Source organism: Glycine max, chromosome 17 (genome assembly GCF_000004515.6).
Source record: "Glycine max cultivar Williams 82 chromosome 17, Glycine_max_v4.0, whole genome shotgun sequence".
In the NCBI taxonomy this organism is placed as follows: Eukaryota; Viridiplantae; Streptophyta; class Magnoliopsida; order Fabales; family Fabaceae; genus Glycine; species Glycine max.
In genome coordinates this window covers 38,347,682-38,363,426 of record NC_038253.2, presented here as the reverse complement: position 1 = coordinate 38,363,426, position 15,745 = coordinate 38,347,682, and the positions used below count along the sequence as shown (strand labels likewise).

Here is a 15,745-nt window from a genome sequence, read left to right as displayed (position 1 = left end):
ATGATTTATAAGATAATTATAGTAAAAAGCATCAAATTTATCATAACGTTTTTGTGATTAAAAAATATATTGTGGTTACATATATTATTTACTTTTTACGTTGTATTCACTCAATTATTATTGATTTGATAACCTAAATACGTGCCTTTCTTTAATATTTACGCAAAAGAAAAAAAAAACATTATGATTCTTAATATTATTAATGAAGTATAATTAAATATGTGTCGTGTATGAAATATTTAAAAAAAAAGTGAAATTATGTTTATCAAAATAAAAAAATATATATATTTATTTTTTACAAAATTTATATATATAATATTATATATTATGCATGTTATTATAATTAATGTTAATATTCTATCTCAATTTTAATGATTTAAATTGATAGTAATTATTGAAATAAAATATTAACTTTAACTGAAAATAATACCTACAATATTGTCTTTTTGTTTTGTTTTAACATGTTTAATTATTTTACTAACAACAATGGACATAATTAATATCGATTTATATTCCTTAACCTAGTTATTAATTATATATAAAATAAATTGGGTTAGAATGATAAAAAAAAACCTGTTTAATTATCGTTTGTTTTCCTTAAAAAAAAAAAACTGTTAATTTGCATAATGTGTGAGCTTGACACGTCACCCAAAATGGTCACCGCCGGTTATCTCTCAGTACGGGTGGAACTGTGGTAGGAGTGCATATAGGCAATCACTTTTTTTTTCCTTCTCCCAATCTAATGTTATTAAAAAATGTTTTAATTACTTGTTTGATTTGTTTTATGAATTAGTTATTTTAGTTTTTATGATTTATATTTTAATTTTTTTTTCTTATGATTTGAAAGTGATTTTTTTAGTTATTATTATTTGTATTTTAATTTTTTTTTAGTTCTTATAATTTGAAACTAATTTTTTTAGTCTTATATTTTATATTTTAATTTTAATTTTATTTTAATCATTATCATTAAAATATAAATAATATTATCAATTATAATTAATTATAAAAATATTAATAAATAATCTGTAACTAACTTATCGTAATATAATTTATAAAAAAATACAAAAAAAAGGAAAAAATATTGTTTAATATCGTTTGAGATGTATGCACTCCGTTTTAAAAAAAAACAAAGAAAAGGAAAAAAATGAAAATATAATGAGAATTAAGAGATGCAAAGAAAAAGAGAAAAATCAATAAAGCGATGATGTAAAAGAAAATATAAAATAAGTATGAAAATATAGTTATCTTAAAAAAACATATCAAAGGTATAGGATTTATACCTAAATGTGTAAATCAATTGACACAAGATATTATATCCTAACTAATGGTCTTAAATTAATGTTAATTATGTAATCGCGTTAAATTTTTGAAAAAAAACTTTGTTGCTCATAACCATCCTATACTACTCGAATAATATTATCTCTAAGCAAATAATATTATCTCTGCTTAGAGATGTTTATGGTCTCTAAAAAAAAGCAAGGAGGTTTCAATATTTTTTCCCTTTTATTGTTAGTTTATTATACATGGGGCACACTGCTATTTGCTCATGTTCTAAGTTTCTTGGGCAGCCTTGGAGAGGCTGAATGGCCACCAATACCTACAAGAGTGAAATGCTGGGGGAATCTTGACTTTCTCATGCTACCCTTTTCTTTCTTACCCTAAAGTATTTTTCAAATTTCAATTAAAATTTTTTTTTATCTTTCTTTGGTGCATGTACTAATTTGAAGGAAGATGAAACGTGTGGTTAGGAGTCAGGACTTTATTGAGAATTTCTTTCTCTCAAATATTTGGTATTTGTTACAAGTACGTTCAACTTACCAATCCCATTAATTGATTAAAGTGATACATGTCAAGTTCCCCTTAAACAAACTTTCAAGAAATTAGCATATACGTACATAAGTTAACGCAAAAACTAATTTCAATTTCCCTTCTTTTCTTTTTTCTAGAAGTGTTTATAAGAAAAAATTATCCAAAGAGACCCTAATTCTTCTATGTTAAGTAGCTAGTCCCATTGACCAAAAGGAAAAAAAAAAAGGGATTACACAAGAAACTGAAACTGTACATATGCTCATTTTGTTTTCAACTTTACAGTAAACATATGATGTGTAAAATGCAAATATAAGATATGTACACTATAGAATTTGATACTGAACTTATGGAGCACCCGTTCCCCCCAAATAACTACAATGTTGTCAATGCATGAAGGGTCCAGCGTTGATAATGCTTTAATATAAGTGGTCATGTATTATTGAAGATCAAGTTCATCACGAAAGGCATGTGGTTCAAATAATCTTGCAGAATCATCATTGTAAACTCCAGGTACAACTCGAACTCTGGTTCTTTTGATGTCAGGTTTTAGTCCCCATCAATGTTAATGAGGATAAGTGCACATACAAGTAATGAAGCTAGACTCACTAGAGTAATTTTCAATCTGCTTCATTATGCAGATTACTCGACTTCAACGAAAGTTTAAGTTGTCTATTTGCAAAAGGCACAAAATTGAAGATAATTGTGTCTTGTCTTCCCATTTTCTAAAAGCATGTCTATCTGCAGTTTTAAATAATTCCTGAAACTTGATGACACAATATCCCTATTTGATATGCGTATCTGTTTCAGTTACAATAGTGATCCTAGCTAGCTCACAAGTCACAACCCACATAATCTTAAATCTTCACAAACAATTATATATATATAGGTCCAAAAGAAAGTAAGAATATAAAATAATGCCTATGGCTTGGTTCACAGGAATCTCAGGCAGCAACAGTTAAGTTACGTGTAAAAGTGGCAATGTTTAATAGAATATATACTCACAGAAAATGATCCAAGGAGTCTATCACGGGCCAAAACTTCAGCAGTCTTCACCCATATCTGTTGAGAAATATTTAGGCTTAAGTAGTAGAATACAATATTTGTTCATACCATCCAAAAACAAAAACAAATGCAGAGGCATTTTTTTTAAGGTATACAAAAAGGAGCACAACAATGAACACCACAAAAGATCTTATTGACCATACTATTTAGCATGCGTAATTTTACTGGTCCAACTGACATGGCACACATCATGTCATCATCCATGCCATCAAATTATTTATCTCTGATTTTTTTCAAGCAACATCATGTGCTCATAAATTGTTAATGATTTTTTAACAACATCATATGTTATACAGCACTTCTAAGATATTAGACTTTATAATTTTCTTTACAGTTGTGGAGGACTGCACCAATTTACACTTACATGGCATATTTTATATAACAACACAAATTACAGTGCGCCAAGATTTACATAAGGACATAAGGGGAGGAGAACATACCACCCTGTCTCCTCATCTGCAAAATCAAGAGAAGAATGATTAAATAGCTTTATTCGCAAATTATTTCCTAAATTTATACAACTGAAATTGCGCACAAATCTTATACAACACCTTACTCTTATGAAAAAATATTAACTTCTTCAAACTGGATAATAACATTAATTTATTCTAATTAAATTTAGAAAAGTTTTTAATTATGGTTCAATCGCATACTATGGTAAGTTTATAACTCTTATAATATTAAGAGAATTGTTAATGTACTAATAGGTAAATTAAAGGTATTTAACTGATTTAATTATAAATTATTGTGTATGAAAAGTTGGTTGATTTTGAATTAATTACCTTGAAAATTATTAATAATCATTTTTAATTTATTAACAGTATAAATATGTTTCCACTATCCATTTGTTTATTCTAATAATGTAAAGTTCGACTCTCACAACACCCCTATTTGGTAGTTAGTTTCTATCATACTATTATTATTCCTTGGTATGTAGTAGAGGCTGAATTGGCTTTGGGTGCTAATATAGTTGGGATACCAATGTCTATTGTTTATTGAGATGCTTTCATATCAAATGTCTATTAGAAAAAAATATGCTAATAATGTAAGGAATATGGATTGATAGTGTAAATTTTACATTCGCATTTAATTATTAATTATAATGATAAGTTTATTAAGTTTTGATAATAATCATCCTAAAATCACACTCAAGTTAATTTTTAATTAATTAACCATGAAAAATCTTTTACAGTATCAATACACATTTATTAAACTTTAATAATAATAGGCATACACTAATAATCTATGCCGTCAGCCAATCAAAATTCATAATAGAATATATTGATGATGAATTGAAAGTGTAAAACAGTTTATATTACCCACCAATAAAAAATAACTGTTACTTGTAATTGGATGAGAGTTTAAGCATTTGGTATTCCCAGAAAGCAATAAACTAAGCATAGATTTGGACGAGAGTATAAGTTTTAATGCATAAGCATGACCTATTTTCTATATGCAGGTATTATAACTTTCAACAAACTTTTCATGGTTTGTGAGGAAGTTATTCAAAAAGTTATCACAAATCATGGTTTGTAATTGGAGGAGCTGGTGGAACTATTTACTCATAATGATTACCAAGATAGACAGATACATTCAACGGTGGCACTGACGCCCCCGTCACGAAGAGCCGTTGTTGTTCCTACTACTGCTGCTACTGCTGAACAAGAGCTTGTGCTGGGAATCAGAAATAATGGTGATGGTTAAAGGAATTCTGGGGTGGGGAAAAGTATGGGTTTTGGTCTTGATGGAGCAGAGAGCCTAGGTAATGGTAATGGTGACATGCTTCACTCCTGCTTTTGCTTCAGCCTCTTCTAGTCGTAATAATAATAACATCCATTATTCACTCAGAACTTTAATTTTTCTATTATGATACTACTAAAATGTTTGTGATGCCTAAAAAATATGTTTTGAACTTTAATTTTAGTTATTATAAAAATTTAATACGTTTTTTTTAATTTTTAGTACATTTTAATTTTAATATAGAGAAAAAGGATTAAACTTTTTAATATATATATATATATATATATATATATATATATATATATATATATATATATATATGTATATTTTAAAGATCTTCACTAAATACTATGCATGATATCCTCAATAAATATATTGATACAAAATAATTGTCATAGTAATAATTAATTTTCCTTAAAAATTATAAATGTACATATAAGTATTCTTTTTTCAACATAATTTATTTTATACACAAAGATCAAACATCACAACATCACTCATTTGATAAATTACCATACCAAATATAAAATTACCCTTCAAGAGATAATGATCATATCAGCTAAAAAGTACACTTGCTCAAGAAAAACTCAAGCTGAGTAATGGGAAATACATACTGTTTTTTTTTGTTTCTTTTTCTTCTTTTTACATTTGCATGAGAACCTGAGAGATCCGATGTTTACAATTCCGAATAAGACCTCTACAGACAAAGAATAATTTTGTACTTTTTTTTTTCCTTTTTGTTTCTTGCTTTTCTTCCCTCTGGGGATTCTTCATTTTGTACCTACTCCAACTAAACCTCCACTGCACTTATGCAGATATTGGGGAGGGACCTTGCTCTTTTCTGAATGGGTTGTGTCCAGTCCCAACTTTGAATGTACCTGACACTTACCAGTTCAGCAATATCTTGATATGTCAAGATGGACTAAAAAAAAAAAACTTTAGCCGTTCCGGTTCTTTGAACCAAGGAACAACTTTCAGTATTATTACAGTAGCTATGTTATAGACAACTTGGTTTAATGTGTTGCACCCGTTTTTGGGACAATCAAATTTTGAAGACGGTAAAGACGAGACATCAGTTGTGAGAATGATGGCCGCAAGTGTGGCTCCCTGCATCAAAACCATCCCAACTAAATTCAATCAAAACAAATAGAACATACCAGTACTATCAATGTAACTTCAAATAAGATTTTTCACTCATTTAGGTTTTCCTTATAAATTTCTAGTTTTTACTTATTTGGGTTCTAGTTCTTAATGCCCACTTTTTCATGAAGTTATGCTGTTATGGTCCCTATAGGTTCAACTTATTCTGGTTTTGGTTCTTATAGGGACCAATATCTAAAATGAACATATCAACCAAATCCCAAATGGATGAAAACTACAAGGACCAAAATTTTATTTAAGCCATCAATATATAATTAAAGTCCAAGATTTATTGTGACGTATATTCACTTGTCATTAAATTATTATCAAAATCATAATTTTAAAAGGGCAGGAAGATAGCAAAACTTCGATAATTACAGCAGTGGCAATCTGCCCTCAAATTTTCAGACATCGAATGAGTATCAGAAAAGGGCCTCTTTCCAAGAATGTGAATCTCAGTCCAGATTCTAATGTCATAAAGAGATGGAACATGGTTACTGCACATATTTCATATCTTCATTTGATATTCAGAGTGCTAGAAACTAAAGTAACAATCAGAAATCGTAAGTACAGAAATAGAACTTACGTTTGCCAGCAATCACGTATTATCTGTGCTACTACTGGATTGACATCTTCTGGAATTTCAAGCCGTTTATTTTGAAATCCAACAGCTCCAACAACCTGCATTGGGTTCAAACCTTGCCAGGGAATTCTTGTGGTAGTTAACTCCCACAAGATCACACCAAAACTATACACATCACACCTGCATGCAAACTTTAACTATCACATTGCAAACTTCAAAATCATATTTCCATGAAGCTGACACAGACGCAGAATTAACTTACTTCTCATTGGCTGGTTCATTTCTCAAGACTTCTGGCGCCATCCACTCCGGCTGCAGGCAAAAGATATATTTAGTTTTTTTTATTGTAAAAATTGTAGATCCTACAATGAAACCAACTATGGTGATAATTTATATCAATGGTGAATAAGGAGTAAAAACAGAATTTCCAAAAGCTTATATCCAAGTTCTGAAAAGTTACCGTTCCAGCACAGGATTTGGATGACAAATATGTATGGTGCTTCATTCGTGACAGACCAAAATCACAGACCTGTGAAAAGACAAACAAGTGGTAATAATAATAATAATAATAACAGGCTTTTCAATTAGATCACAAAAATGTTAACACATGACAAGGCAAAGAGAAAAGCACTGTTTTTCATCAAGCTTTAATTAGAATGAATGGTTAAGTTAATCAGCCGTACAAAAGTTCTATGTCAATCACTCGCTGGAGATAACAGTGAAAATAAATTATTTACTGATAATTCTTCAAAGACTTTGATATACCAAAAGCGTAAAGAGTCATTTTGTAACAAATCCTGTAACATGCTATGTCAGACATAATGTTGGACACCAGTCTAATGCCATATTAATTAAGAACTACTTGAAAACGTTTTAACATGTGCCAAACATAGCTTAGGCAACTGTCATCTTTTCCTCAAACCAATGCAATGCAAATATCTCCCCATATAAAATGATTTTGTATCTTGTACTCTGTTGTGTAACCAGACATTCATCTTAACATTCTCATTTTTGCTACTCCCACCTTTTTCTCTTGTCACTTTAAAGCCCAATATTCAATACCATAGTGTATAGTCAGACATATAACAAAACAATAAAACTTGCCTTCAAGTTTGGTAGATACTTTATGATCGCAATTAATCCCTCACACCTTTCTTCATTTTAGCCATCCTACTCCTATCCTGTGTATGACCCATCCTCAAATTAATTTTCCCATCATTTTGTAATATTGGTCTTAGGTATTTAAACCTAGAAACTTGTGGTATGACATCTCCCATTTTAATTTCCAAGTCATATTCCTTGTCTCTTGCTAAAATGGCAATGCATATACTTTGTCTTACTCCTACTTAAACAGAAACCCTTTTGTCTCCAAAGTCTATCTCCAAAGCTCAAGTTTAAAGCTAACTACTCTCCTAGATAAAAGTATTCTCCCATCTCTCTTTGATATCTTGATCTGTAACCAAAATTTTCCCTCAATATCTTGATTTGTGACCAAAGCTTTCCCTTCTTCATCCTTAATACATCTTTCATGATCCAAATATGTGGTTTTCCTTTCTCTATTTTTAGCAAGTTTATATATTTTACATTCTTTATTCTTTGTCCCAAGATCTTTGTAAAATTCTTCAAAAGATCATGTTTCACTAACAGTGCTCCTTGCCTCATTTCTAGCATTTTGATACCTTGCCCAATTTTCATCGTTGTTGGTCCCATGTAAGGCTTTTAAACATTCTCTTTTGTTTCTTACCTTGTCTTGACTACTTCCATTCCACCACAAAAGTTCCTTACCTCTCGGTCCAAAGACCTTTTAAAGCGCATAAAATTAAAAATAAATCATTCAAATAATACAACTATATCAATAAAATCCTACGACCAATTCATTGGAACTATAATAAATTGATATTTCTTCAATTTTCACATTTGTCAGCAGAATAAATTTGTTAATGATGGAGAAAAAAACATATCCATTACTCTTTTCTTAAACTCTAACAAGGAAGCATAATTGTAAATTTTCACACTCAAATAGTTTTATTCCTTTTATTTTCAGCTTTGTGAATTAAACTCCCAAGACAAAGAATTCAAGTAAGAATACCTTAACAGCCCAATGCCTGTCAACAAGAAGATTTGGAGACTTTAAATCTCGGTGGACAATGGGAGGATGGCTTGTGTGCAAGTAATTCATTCCCTTGGCCTGATAAGTGCACAGTAAATTCACAATAAATAAAGGAAAGAGAGAAATAATACATAAAGTTAAAATGAGAATTATTTGTGGGGTTCTTCTTGGTGAGAATAGGGTGAGTCTCAGCATTGGAGCTCCTTATGGTTCAGTATGAAGGGTTTGACAAGAATATTGAAGCTAAGATTCTGTGGCAATATGTTGTTTATACAGTTACTTGGAGAGGAATGCTCATATTTATAAGGAAGTCTCTGAACCCCTACACTTTGGGATAGAATTATATTCATGGCCTCTATTTGGTGTCAGCCAATGGCTAGTTGTATTTCTCCTCTCTTCTTTCGAATAAATTTATTATTTCTACTACAAAAAGAAAGGGTAAGTATTTTCAACTCGTACCACATCTAGAGCCATGCGCAACCGTTTCTTCTCATCAAGTCGAAGATTGGGTCGATGTAATAGCCTATATAAACTGCCTCTGTATGCCAAAGACAAATATACTTTAACAAGCAAAACAATAATATAGAAAATCAACTTTTGATTTGGTGACTGAGGACCAAAGTTGCAAGTTAGCTATATGTCAACATAACATCAATAAAAAAAATACACTGTACAGTATCAATAAAAGAACATTTCATATCAATATAAAAGAGACTTTTCAAGAAAATCACAAAAAAAAGAAGTCCATACATTTGCATCCTTCCTGCGGTCTCCCTACCAATAATATGTAACTTAATGCATAAAACAAAACTAACCTTGGAAGAAACTCTGTCAAGATAGAGAAATGTGGGGAGCGAGTAATAGCTCCCATGAAGAGCACGACATTCGGATGCCGCAGCCTTAACATGATCTCAACCTGCAAAAAGCAATAAATGGGCATGAATATTATATCTGCATATGACTGCCTTATACATGTGCATATAGAGACAATAGCTTACTTCGGATTTGAATTGAGCTAGTGCATCACCAGAGAAATCTTGGTCCAGAAACTTCTTTACAGCAACTTCCTGTCATGCCAAATTACAAAAATCAGTGCACAAAAAAACTACTAAGTACTTTCACTCACAATCAAAGCAAGTCTTGTATAATGAGATCTTCATCTTCCCATGGATACAAGCAACAAAAGTTCCAACACCAAATCAACATGACAGAGATGGAACCAGGAAGAGATATAATGACCGCGTGTCTATTTGCACAAGGAAAAAAAACAGTGTGCATATTCATCCATATTTCATAGTCTAATAAAAGCAATTTATTAAATATTTAACGATCATATAGAAAGAAGGTGCAAGTTCAAAGACCTGCAAGAAGCCAAGTTATCCAAAATAAGATTAATGCTAGACTCATTGTCACCCCCAACCCCTCTTGGAATCTGAAGATTGGTTGATCTTTATTTCAAGAATGGTTAACAGAAAAAATAATAGGTAATTTACCAGCTCCAGAGACAAGCAGTTTCACTTCATAAAGTACTATTGTATTTTACACTTTTTAATTGCTTTAATGAGCATGTAGATGTAGACTAGGTCAAGCCTGAACATAACATTATTCAGGGAGAATTTCATGGACATTCTGGATTCTTTCTTCACAAAATTACTCAAGGAATAGACTAAATTGTGACTTTGTGAGTAAGTAAAAACATTGTAAGTTAAAATGTGATCACAATCATAATATGACATGAAACAAGACATGGGGGCAAAAAATATTAATGTTTGTTTTAAAATTTTAGCACAAACCAGAATGGTGAAGTCATTAAGGAGTTATCTGAAAATTTTCAGATTACATAATTCCAGGAACTTATTAAATAGAACAAAATCACAACATTAGAAAGGAAACTGTTGATGTACTGAAGACAACAAGTGAGTAGACTTACAGTGCCATTACAATCGGCACGATAAACTTCACCATAAGAACCTACAATGACATGTGTGTACAAGGTTAGAGTCGAAGAATACATGATGCAGAGCATATCTCCATAAATGAAATATATTATATTAAATAGCAACATCTAAAATTCCAATTCTGCATGAAGAAACAATTAGAGTGTGTTTGGATGGAGGAATTTAAAATTCTGAGAAATTTTAAATTCTAAGAATTTCAAATACTTCAATTGAAATTCTTTTATTTTAAAAATTTTGTGTTTGGGTAAAAAAAGTTAAAATTATGAGGGTGAAAAAAAATGAATGAAAAAAAGAAAAAATATGATTGGTGTGCTAGTTATACGTGCTCCTCTACGCTCAGATCCGATCGATGGTTCACAATCCCATACAGTATTTCTTGAAGAAGACTGTAAGAAGAGAATTTCAATTTCTCACATTTTAGAAGGAAATTGAAATTCCAGATTTTTAATTGTTTAAAATTCTGTTTTAAAATTCCAAAATTTTAAATTCTTCACCAAAAAACATCCAAACAATGAATTCTAGATTACAGAAATTCAAATTCTCTAATAAATTACTTTCCTCAGTTAAAATTCTCTATCCAAACATACTCTTAGTGAAATTATAAGTTGCCAATTATCTTAGTAATGGCCATTTTGGTTAAGCTTAAAAAAAGTGTTCTACGATGCAATTTGTTTCAAATCTCTTTTCAGAAACTACTACTTTTAGCTCATGAAAAAAGCACTGAAACAACTTTTTAAGAAGCCTTTACTTTTTTATGGAAAAAGTTACATAATTATTACAGATATTTTAAAAGCAAATGCTAGGGCACGGATTAGCTACACCCTTTTTCAAAACATATCTTTTGACTAGAAAAACACTATTTAAATAAAAAAGGTGAAAAAAGGAGCCCTAAAAGATATTTATACATGTAAAGCCTTATGTTTTTATATAATATAACTTTTATATCTAAAACATAACATTTAAATACAGGAAATACACTTACCAATACCAATACGCTCACCAATATCAAGATCCTCCCATTGAATTTCCCATTCTGAGCTTTCACCAAGAACTGGGTTAACTTCCTTGTTTCTACCATCATAACAATCTCCATTGACCCCCATCTCATTTATTTGAACAGCTGAATCTCTCCCTAATTCACTATTATTAAAAGAAGCTTCAACATTGTTTCTAGAACCATTTTCATCATCTTCACAGAAACAGTCAGCCCCATTATGCATTTTGCAGGAAAGAGCTGCCTTGGGTAAGGAAGATTCAGGACGCTTTTCTTTACATATCTTATGTGAATGGATAGAAGCCAAAACAACACTCATTGCATTAGATTGCTCTATGTCATAATCTCTATCAGAAACATTTACAAACCCATTCCTTGTATTACCACCCTGTGCAAAATTGTAAAATTCAACATTTGTATGCAATTCTTTTTGCTGTTCAGCTAACCAGTCAGCTGGTTGACATAACTTAGCATCGCTGGCAGAGCCCACCCCATATGAGGGTATGAGAGACTTTTCATAGCTTAATAACAATCTATTTGTGTCCGCTTGAACAGAACCAACAATGTTTTCATTTACTTTATCTACACCCCTATCTTGGGGATTGATATCTGAAAAAAGATCAGGAGGAGGTAAGGCACCACTCTCTACTAGAACATTATGCAGTTTTTGGGCAAATTCTGGGTCCTTTGCTGCACTGAGAACATACTTAGAGACATTTTTTACACGCATATTCTCTGCAGGTGATGGTTCTGTATGAGATGAGCATTCATATGATTCTGTATGTTCAAATCTCCTTGTCTCGTTTACTTTAAAAATATTTTTTTCATCTGGCTTTGTTTGACTGCCCATAACTAATAATTCTTCTGTCTGGACCCTTTCCATTGTTGAAATTCTACCACGATCAGAAAAGACTCCCAGAACACCAGTTCCATCATCTACCATTGAATGTGTCTTGTTTGGTAGTACTACAACCTCTGAACAACCCCTAACAGCAAAACTGTTGTTTCCGAGCTGGCTGCTGGGTACCTCAGCAGGTATAAGAGTGCCAGGAGCACCCATCATATCAATAATGTATTCACTGCATCAGTACAACAAATTAATAACAGTACTTAAAATTGTTTCAACATAAAGTAAGACCTGTACTGCTTGTGTTATCAAAAGGCCATTAGCCAAATATGAGGAGAATCATGCTAAATGATACAAGATAAACAGTTTGTGGTCCAATTCCTTTGAAAAAAGTAAGCCCATATAGAGTAACTTAAAGTAATTTTAAACATCAAAATACAATAAACTGCAGTTAATGTAATCCAATGATCTATCACCAGTCTGCAACAAATTAAAAAATCATTCCCGTACAACCTAAATCACAGTCACTGCAATATCAAACCATTCCCTTACAACCTAAATCACAGTCATCGCAATATCCTATGGTTCATTGGTTAATTTAACAATGTTATATACTTGTTAATTACACAAAGGTGGACCAGCTTCCTCATCACATAGGAGACGCAGAGTTTTACAAAGCAGCAGAAGTACCAAATGGAAAGGGTGAAATGCCTCTGAAGTCTGGACCACTACGATGATGAAGTGTAAATGTTCAATATAGAGTTTCTAACTCAATAGAACATATATACCAACTGTCTTCAATTACATCATAAGCTGACTAAAAGTGTCCATTGAATTAAACTACCTAAAGCAACAATAAAAAGGGAAATATCATTCTACCATAAGATAAATACCTTCCATCATCTGCTTTAATCAAATTCACAGCCCCATCATCAGTTCCAGTATAATAGCTCCCTTTTACCAGCTTGCAGGGAACGTTAATCCTATCAGCAAGTACCTAAGCACCAGAAGACTGAAGTTAGCTTTAGTTGAAATCAAATAAATTGCATGAGCCTGACCAACTTTGAAATTGAAGGTAACATATAACTAAATGCTTTCTGCTAGAGAGATAAAAGAAGTTCATATTAGTCTTGCTCAATTGTTTAATAAAATGTATTTTTTTTCTGTTAAAACAGATGATAAGCATCAAAAAGATGTAATCATACCATCAATTTTAATGACAACACATGTCAAACAGAACAAATAACATGGGCCAAACAAGTCCACAACAAAGATGGAAAAAAAGGCCTTTCCACATACAATTGGATGATGATTAAAAATTGCACAAAAGCAGTTAGTCTTCTTAAGTCTCAATTGTTCAAATTTGAACCTCCTATGCAAATCTCTTAAATCAATAAATTGAGGCAAATCTTACCTTAAAAAGTAGGGCTCGGTGACGTGAAAGTCCGACATCAAGACAGCCAAGGGGAAGAACAATGGTCTGCATAGAATCCCGTAACTCACGACTCCTCATAGCCCACCTCTTTGTAAGTTTCTCAGCATTAACAACCGGTCCACCCATTCTATTAACAACAGCATCTGCAAGCTTCTGAAGCAAGCCACTCAAAACCAGTCCCAGTTCAGAAACACAACACTCCTCGACCAAACTACACGCCTTCCTCTCAAGATGATTGAGCTCAAGATCAACCACATGGTTCACCAAAATCACCTCACAATCAACATCTCCGAAGACAGAAGCCGTCTGCAGATCCAACAACAACGGCATCTTCCCCCGCTCAACCAAATTCGAGGTAACTCCATAAACATCATAAAACCCATCCATCACTTTCTCATCATAGCCAATCACATTGTAGTTCTGCCAAAGTAACAAAACCACAAACTCTCAAAAATCACATTTCCAAAGATAACTCCATTTAACAGTTTCATTTTATTTCCCATTTTACTTTCAATAACTATTTACTTTCTATAAATAGCAACAATCAAAACTTAATCCAGTATCCAAAATAGATAAATAAATTAAAAACTAAAAAAAAAAATCTCATTAAATATCATTTACAGTATCCTAATTGGCTAATTTCAGTTACGAGAGATAGAAAAAGAGAAAATGCCTTGTATAGAAACGTTAACCTAAATAATAGTAATAGTAATTAAAAATATTACCCAATATCGAAGGGATTGAAACTGAACTAGGGCATGAGTGTCAGTGAGGGAAGCAGAGTAACCGAGGCTGATCTGTTTGGCGGCGTCGATCTGCGCGGATTCGGCGGTGTCGCGGCGATCGGAGTCGGAGGCGCTGATTGCGAGCGCGAGTTGCATCTGAAACTCCTCCTCCTGCAACAAATTGAAATCGGCGACTTCGTTTTGGGCCTCGACGGAGACGGGGCTCCGATCCGAAACGACGGTGGGGGAAGGGAGCGTGGAAGTGGAGGGAGAGGGAGTGTGATTGTGAGCGTGCGACGACAATGCGTTGTGATTGGTGCTAGGGTTAATGGTGGCAGCGCCACCACCGATGTGAAGCTTTCTGAGCAGGTGCTTCATCTTTGGCATCGATCATCGACCGTTAATCGATGATGCAGATTGAGATTCGCTTAATCGCTTCTATTTCGTGCTTTTTGCGTTTGCGTTTCGCGTTTTGGCCTTAAACCGTTCCTTCTTCAGGGTTTCATTTCATTCCCTCCACTTTCTGTTCCTCTCTTTTCTTTTTTATTTCGAAATTAACTAATTAATTAAACTTTTGACGCAATCATGTTCTGTTATATGTAAGAACTATTTAGCATGAGAGCTGTGTTTGTTCAATTTACAGGTCGATTGAAGGAAATTTGATCTCTGATTAGAAAAAATTAATTATTAATAATTGATTATTGATGATTGTTGGGATTTAAATTGAATAAATAAATTCGGACTTTGCTGCAACTTCCAACACCCTTTGATGGATTTTATCATTGCTGCATTGGGTGGGTGTGTGATGAGCTGCGTTCGATCTTAGCCGTTGGATTCATTGACCTAACAAGGGATTCACATCCTACGGCTGTTGGAGAGGCAAAAGTCAAAGCGTGTGATAACCGTCAGAAACCACAGCCACGAATCAGTATTTGAAAATTATTCCAATCGTCTTACTCTTATCCATCTCTGTATTCATACCATGAGCTCGCGTGAACAAATTCGTAGAACAAATACATTAATTTTTTCTTACTTCTTTTTGTAGAATAAGTTAGTTAGCATAGTACAAAATAAATATATGTAAATGTATAAATTTTATCATAATTAAATTTTGCAATAAATAATTTTGTAGCATAATTAGAATTATGATTATTAGGGTGTGTTTAATTCACTAAAAAATAAGGGACTAGATAAAATAAAAATATTTGTCTAATGTTTGATTTAAAAAATGACCCAAAGATAATACAAAATAAAGAATGATGGACTAGACAAATATCTAACGACTTATAATTTACTAAATCCTAATATAATTTTTTGTCCATTATTTAACAAAAGTAAAAAT

General features: G+C 32.1%; 1 protein-coding gene across 1 annotated transcript; it reads right to left on the bottom strand.

Annotated features, from left to right (window-relative positions):
- Window positions 1-5,238: 5,238 nt before the first annotated feature.
- Window positions 5,239-15,044, bottom strand: LOC100779137 (probable serine/threonine-protein kinase SIS8). Its single transcript, XM_003550225.5, has 13 exons — window positions 14,404-15,044; window positions 13,658-14,098; window positions 13,137-13,240; window positions 11,385-12,475; window positions 10,375-10,415; window positions 9,443-9,511; window positions 9,260-9,360; window positions 8,904-8,982; window positions 8,424-8,522; window positions 6,795-6,863; window positions 6,597-6,646; window positions 6,338-6,514; window positions 5,239-5,718 (listed from the first exon to the last, which is right to left on the bottom strand). The coding sequence occupies exons 1-13, from the start codon at window positions 14,788-14,790 to the stop codon at window positions 5,625-5,627; spliced, it is 2,802 nt and encodes a 933-aa protein (XP_003550273.1). The 5' UTR covers window positions 14,791-15,044; the 3' UTR covers window positions 5,239-5,624.
- Between the last annotated feature and the right edge of the window lie 701 nt (window positions 15,045-15,745).

Excerpts from the sequence above, each read along its gene's own strand:
- LOC100779137 (XM_003550225.5), bottom strand. The coding sequence starts at position 14,790 with ATGCCAAAGATGAAGCACCTGCTCAGAAAGCTTCACATCGGTGGTGGC. Across the intron at positions 9,361-9,442 it reads TAGCTCAATTCAAATCCGAA|GTTGAGATCATGTTAAGGCT; the intron begins GTAAGCTATTGT and ends TGCTTTTTGCAG. Across the intron at positions 6,515-6,596 it reads AATGAACCAGCCAATGAGAA|GTGTGATGTGTATAGTTTTG; the intron begins GTAAGTTAATTC and ends GTTTGCATGCAG.